The following is a 17,277-nucleotide window of genomic DNA, read 5'->3' on the forward strand; positions in this document are numbered from 1 at the left end:
GTTTCTCTCTCATCTTTTTTGTATATGCATCCTAATCTGCCTTTTTTGTCCCAAAAGGCGGCGGCACGGTCTGCCCGACTGTCTAGGGAGAGAGGAAATATGGAGAAAAGTGGAAAATCCATTTTGAGCTGCATCGTAAATATATGTAAAGAAAGTTGGAAATAAGAAATAGATATCAACCAATGTTATATCATTTATTTCATAAAACCTCTTTTTAGGAAATAAATTTATTAACAAAATTCTCTTATTCTTAATACATTTTAAATTGAACAAGTCTATAGTTTTTTTTTCTACAAAGGAACAGGATGTTGATTTCTGTCCTTTAAGCAAACTAAAAGCCTTTCAAAGAAATCCATTTCACGCCGGAATAAACAAGCAAGCATTTCTCACAAAGAGAGCGATAAGAAATGGTCGTTATTAAGCGCAAAGTATGTTGTCCCGCGAATACTGATAAATAAAGTGAGCTTGGCCAATTCGGGGCTTGTCGCCTTTATCGTGCTTTTCCTTTGCTCCTTCTTTTTCTCCGTGCTGTGTGTTTTGTTATTAAATAAAGCGTCTCGTCGGGCATGCGTGGCGGGACAAATTTTTCTTTACACTCAAATTGGGCCCCTCTCTTTACCAAATTACGTTTCTGCTTGGCACGACGTTTTATAGGCGTGCAGATAAGGCCTCTCTCTCTCTCTTTCTGAGTGAGATGGTAATTTATATTCATTGGCACACTGAGCGAGCGAACGGGTAGCGCGGCGACGGGGCAACTGTGCCACAGGGTCAGAGTTTGCGTGCCTCCTTCAGCGGGTCGACGTTCGGGTCGCGGAGCTAGTTGAGCAGGGGGAGCGTCTCGCGTTTCCTCGTGAATGAATGATAGCAATTACAGGTTTGATTTATCGCTTAGTCTGAAAAATTCACATTCGTCATTTTTTTTCTAATCAAAAACTTTTTCTCCAATCAATGCAGAGCAATTTAAAGTTCTGGAAAGTTTACTGATCTAATATAGCACGGATTGGATGAAGTTGTGTATAATTTTTATTTCAATTCTTTCAATTAATCATCAATTAAAAGTATCACCTTGCCCGTTTGTAAAAAATATCCATTTCTGCACTCATTCAGATAATTTGAAAGCTATACAATTATTAAATTAGTATATCAAAATATAAAATAAAATCATAATAATATTTATGTTTTTTAAACAAAAGAGTAAAAGAAGATTAAATTTTCCAATAAAATAATTATTTTTAAATTATTTTTTATGAATCACGGCCAAACAATTAATTTTTTTAAATATAAATTTCTATTTTATGAAAGATTTTGCTAATTGTTTTTTTTTTTACCAGATTTTATGGATTCAATTTTTTTTTTTCGTGGGAGATTTGCAATTTTCCGCTCTGCCAGATGTGCGAATGTGAAGCAGCTTGTCGGATTGGACCGTTTAATGGCCTTTTAGCAGTATGGCGGCGGAAACCGGGCAAAAACGGCTTTCGAAACGCCTTCCTGCCCGACTCGGATGCGAGTTTAAAAGTCGCGGAATGTCCCTTTAAAGGGCCATCGGCGTCGTTCCACTATGCATTGCTCTCCGAGACCTATATCGCAGCATTTAAACGCAGTGGAATTTCGCTGCTGCTCGAACAAAGGTGCAGAAGCAAAATCCCAGGCCACGAGCGAAAATTGCCGCCTGAAGAATTTCTGCTCCATCGACGACGAGGACGTGTATGTACAATAAATAGGAGTTGCAAATTTGCCGCATGACTTGCTGAATAACTTGGACAGCTTTGTCTTTGCACGATCCTCCGGCTGCTTCAGGCAGTGTTAAAGAAGACTTGTCAATATATGTATCAAACTTTTATATAATTATGTACATTATAAGTAGCTAAAGTTTGCTCTTAAGCGTAATATTGAGGTAGTGCGAAGTACTTGGCATGAGAAGAAACCTTTCAAAACAAATATAATTTATTAATTAATAAACAAATAAATTTAAACAAATACATACTATTTAAATTAAGACACAAATTTAAAATGATTTTCAAAATTTTACTTTTTCATAAAATCATATTACTTTTTTATTTACTAAACAACATTTAAGATTTTAGTTTACAACATTTTAGTGAAAAGTTCAAAGTTCCACTTAAGTAGATCAGTGGAAACTAAATCTGGTTTAAAAATTTTAATTACTAAGTTTTTAAAGAGAAAAAATGTCATAGAGGTTGCTAAAGAATTTAGAGACTACAAGTGCTCTTGCTTTGATGCTTTGGCTATTCCTGCGATTTATTAGTTTAGATGGCAATAATACTGTTCAGATCTTACCGACTAGCGTCCTTTAACTCAAATTTTAATGAAGTTTAACTGCTATAATAGTTTTTTTATTAGATTAAAATGCTATAAAAATGAGATTCCATTTTTGTCATTTAACACTTTGAACAAAATTCCTCATTCCTGTCTTTGTTGTTTTGTTTCAGCACCGGGCTCAGAGAAACAAGTAAATTTAAACCGCTTATCTCGCGCGCAGCAACAAAGTTTGCCAGCATATTATGTATAGTCGCCGAGGCTCTTTTCTCTGGCTCGAGCAGTGTGTTAAGCAGTTAAAACTGGGCCATAAATTCACGGGCTCATTAAGAGAAAAGGCGGCGAAACGGCACACGGCCGCGACAACACACAAAGAGCAGTGCACTCTTAAAGGCGATGTGCACTTACGAGAGCGAAGGAAAAAAGCGAAATAAATAAAGGGGACTCGTGTGCGCGAAATAAAAAGATGACGGCCAGCGACGGGATTAATAAATAACGCGATGCAGCTGAAATATCGATTTGCTGTGAGAGAGAGAAAAGGCGAGTGGTCGTGCCGAGCCGCCGACGATGCGGATCGAGTGGAACACGTTGGAAAAACGTGCATGGAATGAATCGCGCGCCGGCAAACTAACTACAAACTAGGTGAATCGTCGGAAAGGCTGCACCTGAGCTGAAAGCAGCTCGTTCAATTCAATCGCGAGATTATTCAATTATCTTTCCTCCTCGTCGGCCAGACAGCTTATTTAGCTGCATTGTTCGCGAAAACGACCGAATTATGCATGTTGTTGACGGAACTTCTTTGCCACGAGAATGAGAGTGAGTGAGCGAAAATTGGCCTCAGCTGCACACCGAGTGAGCGCAAATATTGAACATGGCTCGAGCACAACTCCCGAAGCAGCCAAAACAAGCGGAAATTCGATCTTTTCGCAGACTCGTCGTGTTTGCCCAGCGAATTGAGATGGTGCTCGACGCCAATTGTTCCTCCCTGTGATGGAGTGAGATGAGACAAGAGGCGTAATGGTTGTTTTGTGACATCTATGTAGGAAAGGGAAACGTTAATTTTGTGACTTGCGATTAGCAGATGCCACTGCAATTAAAATTATGCTTGTATATTTATTTTATTTCATACTCATTTGAGTACAACCTCATCTTAACTTGCAGAAATTTTATTAAGGTTTTATCAAATTTTATCTTTATATATTATAACTTAATAATAAATGATTGAAAGAAAACTTTCTTTGATTGATGAAAATTTGTGCTACCAATAACTGCAACTACAATAAAACAGACAGTTTATTTATTTTAACTTATTTATTCAAATATAATAGAAAACTGAATAATTTTGCGTAATAACGTGGAAAAATAATTATGTTTATTATGGTTAAATAGATAAACAAAAAATTTAACTTAAATTTAATATACATACTGTTTAAAATACATAAAATAAAATTTTTTAACTTATTCAAAATTCTTGTTAATTTTATGTTAGAAAAAGATGCAGAAAACAAACTTTTGTAACTATGGATAATTTTATACGGTTTTCTCGACCAATTTAAAATTTGAATATTAAATTATAATCAATAATAAAAAATATACAACAAAAATTTCAATCACGGTTCACGGATGATTATTTTTCACAATTTCTTGTAAGACACGCAGTGGAGATGGTTTGAAAATAGTTGCTAAACTTTTTACCGTAGCACTTTTCCAAGCAACCCAGGTAAATGAAAAAGAACGACTGTTGCCAATTTCAACGGAGCAAAAAGAGTGTAACTTTTCATCAGCGCGGCGGACGGAATTGCGCACAGTAAAGGTCAATATCCGTGCATTTGCCCTAATGAGAGAGAGCAGGGCCGGGAATGTTTGCGGGAGGAAGGACTCGGAGCAATTCCCTGCTTGACGATGGGCTTGTGGGCTCATTCAACTCTCATCTCGACTGCAGTGGCACACAAAGCAAATAATGGCACGAAAATATGTATGTAGAATTATATGGTGGGCTGTCATAACCAGCGCAGAGAGCGTTTCCACTTGAAATGAGACACGGAGGCCAAAGAATGAAATGTCTGCGGCGGGACAAAAAGAGAGGTGCCGCCGCCGCCGCGCCGCTCTTCTTTGCATTTTTTGCTCAAAGGCCGATTGTGTCTGTTTGGATTGTCGAGGGCCTGCATGTCTGCGGCCGTGTATGAAAATGTTGCCAAGATGAAAAATGCGCCCGCCGATTCATTTCTATCCTTTCCGACTTTCAAGCGTCACCGCACAACAAAAACGCGAATTTATTTTCGCAAGGTACACCGAAGGAAAATTTCACGGCCGCGTGAGCAGATCACTCATTAAACGGCGGGGCGCGGTTTTCTTCTCTGCCCAACGAGGGAGAAGAACGGAGAAAGCGCTTTGTCGGCGGCACACGCACGCTCTTTTGAATTATTGGTGCGCCTTTCCGCAGACCGAGAGAGAGATTGAAAAGATGAGAAATTGCGGATGGAGAGAGACGCTCGCTTCCACGGGGCATTGTTATTTTGGAATGAGAGGAAAAGAGATAACTGCAGATTGCGAGATTGCTCATGGCAAATTGATTCTTTTGATTGTAAGAGATGCTCAGCTGAATGTCTATCTTCAACATGACGTCTTTACCAAAAAAATGCTTTTGACTTTTGCCAATTACATCAAATGCGGGATGGCATTTATTTAATTATTGTCATGCGAGAGTTTAAGGCTTACAGAAAAAGCATTTTCCAGTTCAATGTAACTGCTGTGAATATTAATATGTATATTAATGCTTTTTTTTTAATTCTCTCTCCAGTATTTGTGTAATTAACCCCTATTTAAATTTATATTCTGCATTTCCTCGATGAATTCTTTGACTTGTTCATTGTTTTGTAAAAAAAAACAATATCGTGTGCTTTAAATGTTTCAGCTTTGGGCTCCAGCTACAATTAATGCGCTGATTAAAAGAACCTTGTATGAAAATCATATTTAAAAAATAATTTTTAGGGTTTTTTTTTAAAATTATCTAATTCGCTATAATTTTTCACAAGATACCTTCACACCTGCTTGTAGAGCATGATATTTTTCATAAGATTATTTACGCAACTTACATTAGTTCTCCTAGAAAAATATTCTCAATCGCAAGAATTACGAGTTTTGATTGATCATAATTTTGATGGTTAAATAAAAATATTGATTCGATTTATTTCACTAATAATTTTTACCAATCTCAATTTTTAACACGAAATTCTTTTAATAAATATTTTAAATACATAATTTTCATCGTAACCAAGATTTAAAGATTTCCGTTGTTCACTTATTTTATAGCTGCTTTTTGAACAAACTTGTTTTTATTTTATATATAATTTCAACTTTTTTAATATTAAAAACGCCTCAAAATTAGTACAAAATTATCAATAATAACCGCAAATAAATTACGCACCAATTGATAAAGTAAAAAGGTTCAACTCACCCTTCTTCTGGGCGTCTTGGGGGTGCCGTTGATGGGCAGCGCGGGGGTTGATTTTGAGTGGGCAGTCTGCTGGGCAATGTCGCCTCGGTAGGGCGCGATGGCCCATTGCTGGTTCTGCACGGCCGGAGTGGAGGCGGCCTCGGTGATGGTGGCCGTGGAGCCCGACCAGGGCACCGGGGGCGGCGCTGGCCGCGGGGCGAGGGGCGGCTGGTGCGCCATGAACTCGTGACCGGCAGGCATTCCGCAGGCACAGTCGACGGCGGGCATCGTCACCGGGGTCAACACCCACCAGGGGCCCCCGAACTGGGGGCCGCACTGGTGCTGCTGGTCCTCGGCAGGACAGCACGAGTGGTGGGCGTGGCACTTGGTCCCTTCCACGGTGCCATGCTCTAGCAGGCCCACCGGCAGGGACAGTCTGTTGGGCGAGGCGTCGCCGGCATTGCTGCTGCTGAAGCTGTTTTGTCTGCAAAAATTTACACACACACGACCCTTTAACTGCTGAGGCAAGAGAGAGAGACTAACTGGCTGTCGGTCTGTTTGCGTCTGCGGGTGTTTTGTCTGCGGCCCTCCTCGGACGGCCAAGAGAGAGACGCCAAGCGGCACGCACGCACTTTGCGCTAGGAATTCGAAACGCAGCTCTCTTATATTTCTCTGTGTTAAACAAAACGCCTGGTGCCTTCTGCCGGCTTTTCTTTCTCCGCCGCCTGGGCATTCCCACGGGGGTTCACGAGAGAATTTGTGAGAAAACGTGACTACACTTTCTACAGACTTGCCGCTTTGACCGGCGAGGGCGAGGAAATGGTCTTTCGACGAGAGACAAAACAATCAAAACGCCACGGCGGCAAAAGGCAAACACGGAATGTCAGGAATATTTCCACAAATAATTCAATTGAATTGGAAAAAAATGTCTTATTCAAGTAAAAGAAATAAACTAGGCAATTTTTGTTAGTCATCGATGGATCATTAAAATTTGCTTAAACGGAATTCTTTACTGGATTTTAAAAAGTACCTTTTTTAGTTTTTCCCAATTATTATTATCTCTTTTATAAAAATTTAAAATTTTTAGTAATGAACAAGAAGAATAAATAATAATAATTAATCTTTATTGAATAAAAAGATACAAATCTTAAAATGGCTTGAAAAAAAAATTAGACCGGTAGGATATTTTCTCATTAATTAAAATGATTTAAAATATCTTTTGCCTTTTTATATCTCATCATCTGTTGAAATCTCTAATCAAATCATTACTTGTCAGTAAAGTAGAAGTCAATAACAAAAATTATCTCAACATAGGCAACCTGTTCGGCATAGATGTACAACCATTTGCCTCCTTTTAGAAAAAAAAACTCTTCTTGTCGGTTGGTAATTCTTAATTTTAGAGTTCTACCACTTCCTTTTCAAACATTTTTACGTCAATCTAAATAATTAATGATCAAATTTTCAATGAAACGTAATTTAGACCACGCCAGTTTCTATCTAAATGAGCTGCGGACGGAAGAGTAACAGAAAGGTTGACGCTGATTTCGTCATTTCAGGCCGATGTTTTGGCGTCTCTCGTCCATAGCTCTCGCCCAAAGGCCCCACAGCGTTAGTTTGTGTAAACAGCCGGGATAATTATAGCAGGAATTAACGCCACTGGGGAATTAACGCCGTGTCAAACTGCTGTGTGACATTAGCCTTTTGGTGGGCGACGGGCTGGAATTTTTGTGGTTTTGTTTCAACAGAACAGTTTACTGCCTGGCTCGGGCAATAAAACGGGTGCTAAATTTCACTGATTTTGACTCAAATTTGACTGCCGACGACTCCCTTTAGGAATGAAACGTTTCAACCCAAGCCAGGCAATAAATTTAAAATCGTGAGGGAAAGTACGGTGAAGTGTGAAAAACATTCGGATTGATTTGTTAGAAAATGGGACCAAGATTGATTGTTGCAAAAAATTTGAAGGAGAAAAATTGTGTTTTGGTGTTGATAGGAAAGAGACAAAAATTGAAAAAATGTAGAGGAAAAAAACGAAGCAATAGCAGATTTTGTGTGTGTTGATTTATACAGTTTTTGTGTGTTTCTGATATGTTTTTTTAGTTTTTTTTTCCTAAATCGAAATATGTTAATTTTGGAAGGGACCGTTTTATTTTTTAACTCCTGCAGTCTCCACGGGCGACAAAGAATTTCACGGTGAAATCCTCGTTCGTAACAAGGGTGACAGCAGGAGAATGCCAATTGTGCGCGTGTTTTATGGGGGCGCGTCTTAATTGCTTGTAAAATTGGCTTATTTTCTTGGCACGAGTCGTCCTTGTACATTCTCGAATCAACCAGGCATTGCAGCTTAAGCGCCGTGTTTGTTGGTGGTGAAGCAATGCGTTTATACAGAAATGTGCTGAAAGGGGACGAACACAAATGTACAAATACAGAGAGAAAACACGTAACAATTTTTGCCAACAACGCATGCCCATTCGTGAAGCGAGAGATGCACACTGTGTACGTATCTTAACTGCGAGCGTGAACAAAGTGTGATTAATTTATTAGGTGCTATGCCAGAGTCGTTAATCGGCTGTTTGTTCGGGCGCGCGTCTCAATCGGCGTGACCGAGATGCCGGTCGAAGGGAAAAAAGCACAAAAGAAAAGAAGAATCACTCGACACAGTAATTAATTTAAAAAAAGAATCAAAGAGTTTTAAAATCATTTTCAAGCTTTAACTATTAATTTTTTGACGAAAAAAAAAATCTGCTCACTTTTAACAGTTTTCCAGTTTTCATAACATTGCCTAAAAACAATATTCATTTTGATTCCATTTAATTTGATTTTTTTATTCTAAAACCAAAGATTCGCAATCTAATAAATCGGCACGCTATTTTAAATATGAATTTGAAGCAACACAGCTGGATTTGTCAAAGAAATTTAGAACTTATAATTGATTATAATTCAGGAAAAAATATCCAATCGCCTAAATTTAATGCAAATAACATTCATTGTATTGCTTGAATTTACAGTAATCTAAATTTAATTGCTAGATTTATGCAAAGAATATTACTTTATTGAATTTTAAACTATTTTACAAAAGCCAAAATTATCAATTAAATGAAAAATTCTCACAATTTTATATTTACCTTTAGTTTTTATTTTAAATGAATATTATAAAAAAATTATGGAAAAATAGTTTTTTTTTTTATAAATTGCAAGAAGTATTCCTTTTGATAAAGACGTAACAACCAATTCTGTACACTGACGCAGAATTCTATTAGCTTTCGCGTTCTTTATAGTAATTGGCGGCGGTGCAGTGATTAGATTAGTCAAGTCCTTGGTGGGATCAGCGCGTTCGTAGAAATTGGCGATGAGACACGCGAGTGTGCTAATCACGCAGCACGCATATTACCACTAAAAGCTTCCCTCTCGCTTTCCGGCCCGTCCATAATTAGACCGAATCAGGCGAGCAAGGAAAGAAGCCCACGCTGGCTTTGAGAAGCTCTTGCAGAATTTGCTTACAAAACCGTAAGAATAATTGTGCCAACCTTGAAATTTCGCGGGGCGTAATGCCACGTGTGTTGCGCGAGAGTTATTCTTTTCTTGCTGCTGGAATGAAGCTAGAGAGAGTAGAGAGCGATTTTTGGCCGCGAGCCAAAACCTTTCAGAAAAGCAGACGGGTGTGTAGGCGGCGCTTTTTGCCATTTTTATTATAAACCGCCGAACGTACATGTTATACCCTCATGCAGACCCTCGACCTTGAATTTCTTTATAACAAAGACACTTTCCAATCTATTTTTAGCCTAAAAATTCAATGCTAAAGTAGTGCTCATCCTAATCTTCAAAGTTGCTTTTGGCTCGATATAAACGAGCTGAAGGAGGACAAAAAACGTTTTCAAAGCAAAAGATAGAAAAAAATATTTTTATCAAATTAAAGATATTATTGAGCGCTTTAAAAATTTTGAAGCCAATTAATGATAATTTAAAAAATAAACATTTTCTTGTATTTTTATAATTAAAAAAATATAAAACTAAATTATCTCACAAATAATGACTTCTCAGCAGCCTTTTGTTTTTGCTTGAATTTTTGTTTGATGATTTATCATTAACTTTACTTTCAAAGCATTAAATTTATATATTTATCAACCCTGCCGCAAATAAATGGTGAAAGCAAGAAAGCAAGAGACTGAGTGAATTTTTATATATTTCAAGGCCAGCCGATTAAAAAGTGGAACAGATTGATGATTTTTCCGTCCCCGCAAATATCAATCTGGGTTCCATATTTCCATCGAGCATGGCACACGTTATAACCCTCCAAATCGATTTCCACGAGAAACGGTCGCTTTCTTTATTCAAAACACCGGCACCGAGAGCGAATGACTCTTTTACACGGAAAATCCATAGCGGCGAATATAAATCAGAGAAAACTGGAAAATCGTTCAAAAGCGCGCAGATTATTTTATGATATGAATAAAAAAGTGATTTGCGTGCCGATGGACGAATGATTGTTTATATTCAGAGCAGATTTGGGAAAACAGCGATGAAAGCGGGAAGTGAGTGCACATTGTTTCGGACGTACCTGTGCAGGCCGCCGCTGACCACCCTCCTGCGCGGGGTGCACCGCTGACTGCCGCCGTATCTTCTCTGACACCCCTCGCACGACTCCTCGGTGCTGGTGTAGCCGTCCGTGCCGTAGCCTTGCGTGTTCTGCAAGAAAATACAGAGAGGCCTCTCTTGACATCTGATTTAAACGCGCGCGCTGCCCATTCTCGCTTGATAGGCAACCCCCGTGCGCCCTGCCAGAGAGACCACAACGCCGAAAATGCATTCAAGGGTGCAGGAGAGGAAACAATCAAACCCCACGTGAAACTTTTGAGAATCGATTTGACCCCTTTTATCACCGCGCCAAGATTAATTCATGAATTCACTCGACCCTGGATTTCCGAGTGAGCTTCTAGGGTGACAAATACGTCTGGCTCCGTGTTCTGACGCCGGGGATTGACCGAATTGTCAAAAGCCGAAATCATTCATCTCGCGAGACGGGAGAGATTTCATTAAGGAAATTTGAGACTGGGCCAATCTCCCGACTGTCAGGATTTGATTATTGATGGATGGGCTCTCTCTTTTTTTATGTCTATAAGTTGGAGGAAAAAGACTTCATTTTCATACAAAACACGAACAAGTATTATTTTATTAAAATTGCTTGAAAAGAGCAAGAAAAAATATTAAAAAGAAGCATTTATGGAAAGCTGGAAAATTATAAAAATTAATTTCTTTTAATTAAATATGGAAATAATATTGATTAAGTTCTGTAGTAAAATAAAAATCTAGCATGCATTTTAAAGATTTTAAAGGATTATTTCATTTTTATACTGCAATACATAGAGAAATACTCGATTCCAGTTTCAAGATCAAAAATTGACTTTCCAAAATTTGAATCACAATAAAATGTAATTCAACAGGTGAACAAATCGCGGTGTATTGTTTTTCCTATGCTAAATCTGTATTTTTCTTTTTACTCTACAATTTTAATTTTAATTTTTGAGAAATTTTACTCGGAATGACATGGCACTTTTTTTCTTTAAATTTTGAACTTGATGCACACAGTACCTGCCAGTTGTTTGCGTCGTTGCAGTCATTGGTGGCCGGCACGATGATGACGTCGGCCTCGTTTTTCTCCTCTTTGGCCAGTTCGTTGTCCGACGAGTCTTTGTTGGGCGCGTCCGAATCCTTGCCCGTCTCAGGTTGGTCCTCCAGCGGCTTCTTCTCGTCGTCCTCGTAGTCCGAGCAGCTCTGGATCTTGGCGTTCTGCCGGTTGTCATCGTCCTCCGCCCTCTCTGTTGAGCCGCGTTAATTTCGTGAGAATCAAAAGTAAGAAAGAAGAAAGCAAGACGCCGCTGCTGCCCCCATGCTTTTCAAATCGGGGAACTCGAGGGGCACGCGCCATTAATTATCAGATATTTTTATTCCATCGAATCCGTGGAATGAGTTACTCACTTTCTCGTTCCTGGTTGTCGTCCTCGTAGTATTCTTCGTCCTCTTCGCCTTCGGACGAGTCGTCTTTACTTTTCATGCGCCGCATCCGAGTTTCCAATTTGTCGTATTCGTCGCGTAAATTCCATATTTCTCTGCAATTTACCATCCGTTTAAAAAACATGTTATTATTTTAAATAGTTGACGCACTGAATGATATCATTATTTGATTTATGTAAATTTGATCTAATTTATTAATAAATTAATGCAATACACCTAATTTGAGATTGTATTGTTTTTGTTGTAAGGGCTCATATAAAATTAAATTTCTTCTAGGTTTTAATGAATTGCTTGCAGAAAATTTATTATTAATATCAACAAAACTTTTATACTAAAATTTTTTTTTTATAAATCAATTCATACACTAAATAATTAATCAAAGGAATCGTAATCAATAGAAAAATGTTCCTAAAATTCAAGCATGTAGTATTGATTTGTCTACAATCAAACAATCAAATATTTGCAATGCAATATTGTATTTATTACTTTTTAAAAAATGCATTCCCTGTCTATTTTTCCATGTCAAGCTTTTCTTTACTTGAAATGTAGTAGTAAAATTTATATTAAAATAAATACAATTAATGCATTAAACCAGAATAATATAACTAATATAAAATTTATAACTTAAAATAAAGATAAAGACAATTTTATCGTATCTAATGATTAATTTTGTGTAATAATTATTTAGTGTTGAAATTGCATCTTACAAAATAGTGTAAACAGCGTCACTAGGCCGATTAAAAATAAAATCAGGACTTTCAGTCGTGGTTCATGTGCACACCTGCATCTGCCGCGGTGTGTTTTTCATAATCCGAATGATATCCTGTTTTGACGTGGCCCATAAAAATGAGCAGCACCGAATCAAGAGCCCCGAAATAGCCTTCGCCGCTCCATGCTCTCAATATATAAAGTTCTCGGCTTTTCGCACCCACGGCCGAAAGTCCTGTGAGAACGGCACCAGTTGTTCGTTCTCGTTCGAATCGCGTGCGACGCTAATTAATAATTTAATTAATTAAGAACCACCCCTGGCTGTTAGCGTCGGTCGAGCCCCATTTGAAGAGAGACCAATTAAGGAGGCAAAAATAAAAATGGGAAGAGAGAGGCTTACCTTTTGAGCTGCTCGTTTTGACGCTTGAGCTTTTTTATGTCGCCCTGTCCTCTCTCCACCTCTGCGTTAATTTCGATGGTACGCAATCGCAGCTCCTCATTTTCAAATCTGGAAAAATATTAAAAGAATTGGTGTAAATAAAACAATCAAATAATAATGAGTATGAAAGGAATTTTGTAGGATTAATTGCCAAAAATTTATTAATCAATTAATTTTTAATTTCTGAAGTTTTTGTCGTTTAAACTCATTAGATCATGTTTTTATTTTCTTTACTTTTAAATCTTCCAGCAGGCCTTTTATCCTGTCATGTTCTCGTTGTAATTTAATGTAAGGATCTCTCATAACCACGACAGAGGAAATTATTTTTACAAGGACAAAAGAGAAAAACGTCGAGGCAAAAAATGAGGAAAGAATAAAGGGGCGATAGAGAGACAAAAGTGATTCAATTTCTTTCTCTGCCTCACGGCTTTTGACTTTGGAGAGAATGGATGGATGGTCTTCTTATTCACCCTCTCATGCACAACAAAGACCCCCTCGATTTTCGACCGACCAACCACTCACTCATTAGAACGAGTTTGAATAATGAGTCTAATAAGAAAAATTCACTCGGCTTTTGTGCTGATGAAAGCGAATGAATAAGTGGCTCTCGAGCGTATACAAAAGGGCGCGCTCGGCCGGTTGCCTACGTCGCCGGCGTTAACAGCAATCAATTCAATCTCAGCCACGCTCATTATTTCATTACCGATAAAGCTGAAAGAGTGTTTTTTTTTCGCCTCCCGCAGTCACAGCCTCTTAACCTAATTAAATTTGTGTTTTCCACTTTGGAGCATTAAAGAATGACGCTGCCGAAATGGAAGTTGCGCGAGTTTTTTGAGCGCCAAATGGATGGATGGATGCGTCGACGGTGCCGGTCGAGGTTTGAAAGGCCGCCTTTCACGTTAATGATGGATTAATATACGAGAGCTGCGCCCTCGACAACCATTCGCGTTTCCCAAGTAGGGTTGCCACAAGGTCATTTTTCATGATGGGCCTTTGACGCACACGAAAAATGAGCTTTCAAGCCAAAATTTTAACTTTTGGTGATTTTTCGAGCAGATTGATTCAACATGTAATAAATCAAAATTCAACTGATGTTGGAAACGTAAATAAATTATCGCATAAGTTTCAAACAGAATTATTTTTTGTATAATAAAATCTGAACAAAGTTCTTCCAAAATATTTTTAAAGAAAATTAATTTCTCAATAAGACTGTAATGTTTCTAAGAATTTTACAATTTCTTATGATTGAAGACTCTTACAGATCCTTAACAATTATTTATTCCCGAGGCCTCAATAATAAATTTTTCTCTGAGATTAAATAAAATATAATTCACAAACAATTTCTAATAAGTTCATATTTTGCATATGTGGAAAATTAGGTTTAAAATTCAGTTGTCTAACAAAATGGATCTAGATAAGCTCCCTTAATGTATTTAAATTATGTTTAGGAAACCAATAAAAAAATTTGTATTTTGTAGATAATAAACAAGAGATGATATTGTATTCCGTTGCGTAAAATTATCTGAAATTTTATTGCTATATTCAAAATAAGTAAAAAATTTGGCTACATTTTGGATGTAGACTTTGGCAACCCTGGGATGATTATATTTTCTCTGCGATTAAAGTACGTTTGGGAATTAGACTGGGGTATATGGACCATCAGATTAGCATAAATATCGATCGGAGCGGAGCAATTCCCGCTGCCGAAACAAACAAAGTCCAATAAAAAAGAGATATTGGGCACCGAGGCCCTCTTTTCGCTTCCTTTGAATTCAATTCAGCAAAACGACCGAGCATACAAAAGTCGCAAACGTCGACGGCAATAACATTTTCAAAGTCTTTTGGTGCTGCGATTTGGCCGCCACGCATTTGGCGGGAGGAAAAAATACGACCGAGATCATCTGCAGCCGTTCGAAAAACCGAAAAACGCCCTCGGCCATTAATTCATTTTGCGCCAATACTCTCTCAAATGCACGCACGCGAGATATCGAATCGCGCGGCCATGAAACTGTGCCAAAACGTCGCATCCAGCACATTCGGGAGTACAAAAGGGCTGGAAAATTATGCGAGATGCGCATAAGTAGAAAATGTGCCGCCGCGAGAGAACTGGGAGAGATGATATTGTATTATTCACGTCGCAACAGAGAGAAAGAGAAGCCCCCCATCTATTATTCCGCATTACATGCATGCTGAAATAAATTTCACGCTCTGCAAAAAGTGCCACATCGCATGGATTTACTTTGTCTCGGCGCAGACTCATGCAGAGGCTGCACAGGATCGATTGTTCTCAAGAATTGTTATTTCTTTATAATTTAATTATATACATTTTATGTTTTTAAATTTTAATTTAAAATATGCTTAAAAAACACTTTTCGGTTTGCTATAAAAATGAAGAACATGATACTTTTGACACACAGCTATCAATACAGTTTAAATTAATGCTAACGAATGTACTGCGTCTTATTACAATTTTTAATAAAAACTTTATAATTGAACTCTGCCTGATATGAAGAAAAAAAATCAGGGAAACAGGGAAATTTTAAATTTTTGCTGAATACGTTACAAAAATTATAATAATATTAATAGTTGTGAATTCTTTGGAATTCTTCTTCTTGTTTACGACAATTGCACAAAGTTTAATGTTAATTTGTTTTTATCCATGCATTTCTTTGTTAAGTTTGTTATAAATTTTTGTTTGTGCGTAAATGCTAAAGATTTCTTGTCCATCTCAGAACGTATTTATGAGATATAGTTAGACGAATAAGAAATTTTATATTATGTTCCTGCAATACTCAAATATTTAACAACACGTCCACCTCCCGTTTTGAACTAGAATCAAATGTTTGTTTAATTTTCAGTTATACAATAATTTAGGCAATGCTTGGTATTATTTATAGATTTGAATTTGTACAAAAACAAAATTAAACATATTATTTAAGAAATACTTTATAAACATAAAATAATAAAACTTACAAAAATAACAAAATAACTGATTATTAATAAATATTGCTAATTTTTAATATAATTTTACAAAAAAAAAATTATATTTAAAAATATTGATTATGCATGTGGAAACTGTTTTCATATACGCAGAGATGATTTGCGCAGCTAATTGAAATCGCACGCGAGCCAAAGAGCAAATGCGTACACGAGAGGATAGGTCATATCATTAGTCACGCCAATGACACTGTCTCCACCCCTGATCAATATTTCCACCCTTTGCCATCTTTCATGCTAATGGAATGCGTGTGTGAGTGTTATGGGGTTGAAGCACCTTCCTTTCGTTCTTTGTCACCGCGGTTTGCGTCCGGCAAAAAGCGCACACGTGCGAGTTCGAAACTGCTGCGGCACATATTGCGAAAGAGGGCCGAATTTATGTTTTCTTGTGAGAAATAGGCAACCCCAACAAGACCAGCAAGTGTGTGTTGCCAAGCTTTAACAACACAATACGCAGACGGAGATACTCACACCAGAGAGCAGCGGAACAATACTTTTCGATTTGCATAAACAGCTTTTCAATGGTTGAGATCTTTCTGCACAAACGGATAAAAACCTGTGATTCGCTGTGTTTTTAATGGTCGTAAATAAATTTGAAAATACTTTTGAAATTCTCTGTTGCTCGATCTGGGACACCTTTCAAGCCAAAGCACAGGTCGGTTGGCAAGGGGTCGTGGATTTATTTGCTAAAAATCAGGTGAAAAGAACACAAAATTTGACGGATTTTGGCGTGGAAAAAACTCGGAAAAGTCAAAAGCTTTCCCGGAAAAACGATACTGTAGTTTCAACTTAAAAATGGAATATCTCGGGTTCTAATTGAGATACAGAAATGCGGCTAGCACCAAAAATTTTCTTTTTACCTCCTCTTCAATCCTGAGGGGTCAAATAATCCAGAGGTCAAAGGTCAAGGTCATTTTTCAGGGGTCACAAGTACAAAAAAATTCTAGCAAAAATATGCCACCCTCGATTGGGCTGAAATTTTTTTCTGAGATAGTCCTAACATGTAGGAACAACATATTAAAAATTCAGAATGGCATATTTTTTAGATTTTTTATAAAAAAATCACAAAGGTAAAAAAACGTGAATTTTTCGCATTTTGCTCATGATCAAAAATTTATTTTGAGAAAGTACGTATCTAAAATGGGTAAATTTATTTATTTATTGACAAAAAATTCCTAAAATTTCAAAATATTTCTTAAAAATTCTAAAAATCAATATCCGACCGTATCCGACCATTGGCAAAATACGAAAAATTCACGTTTTTTTATCTTTGTGATTTTTTTATAAAAAATCTAAAAAATATGCCATTCTGAATTTTTAATATGTTGTTCCTACATGTTAGGACTATCTTAGAAAAAAATTTCAGCCCAATCGAAGGTGGCATATTTTTGCAAGAATTTTTTTTGTA

General features: G+C 37.3%; 1 protein-coding gene across 1 annotated transcript in view; it reads right to left on the reverse strand.

The window, feature by feature from the left end:
* LOC132202601 (uncharacterized) overlaps nt 1–17,277 on the reverse strand; it is a 45,354-nt gene that overhangs the window by 12,499 nt on the left and 15,578 nt on the right. The window contains exons 3-7 of the mRNA XM_059629605.1: nt 12,834–12,941; nt 11,690–11,820; nt 11,303–11,529; nt 10,272–10,399; nt 5,735–6,197 (exon numbers count right to left, since the gene is read on the reverse strand). Coding sequence (XP_059485588.1) covers nt 5,735–6,197; nt 10,272–10,399; nt 11,303–11,529; nt 11,690–11,820; nt 12,834–12,941 — 1,057 coding nt within the window. The remainder of the gene's footprint in view (nt 1–5,734; nt 6,198–10,271; nt 10,400–11,302; nt 11,530–11,689; nt 11,821–12,833; nt 12,942–17,277) is intronic.

Source organism: Neocloeon triangulifer, unplaced genomic scaffold, assembly GCF_031216515.1.
Source record: "Neocloeon triangulifer isolate White Clay Creek 2 clone unplaced genomic scaffold, ASM3121651v1 ptg000015l, whole genome shotgun sequence".
In the NCBI taxonomy this organism is placed as follows: Eukaryota; Metazoa; Arthropoda; class Insecta; order Ephemeroptera; family Baetidae; genus Neocloeon; species Neocloeon triangulifer.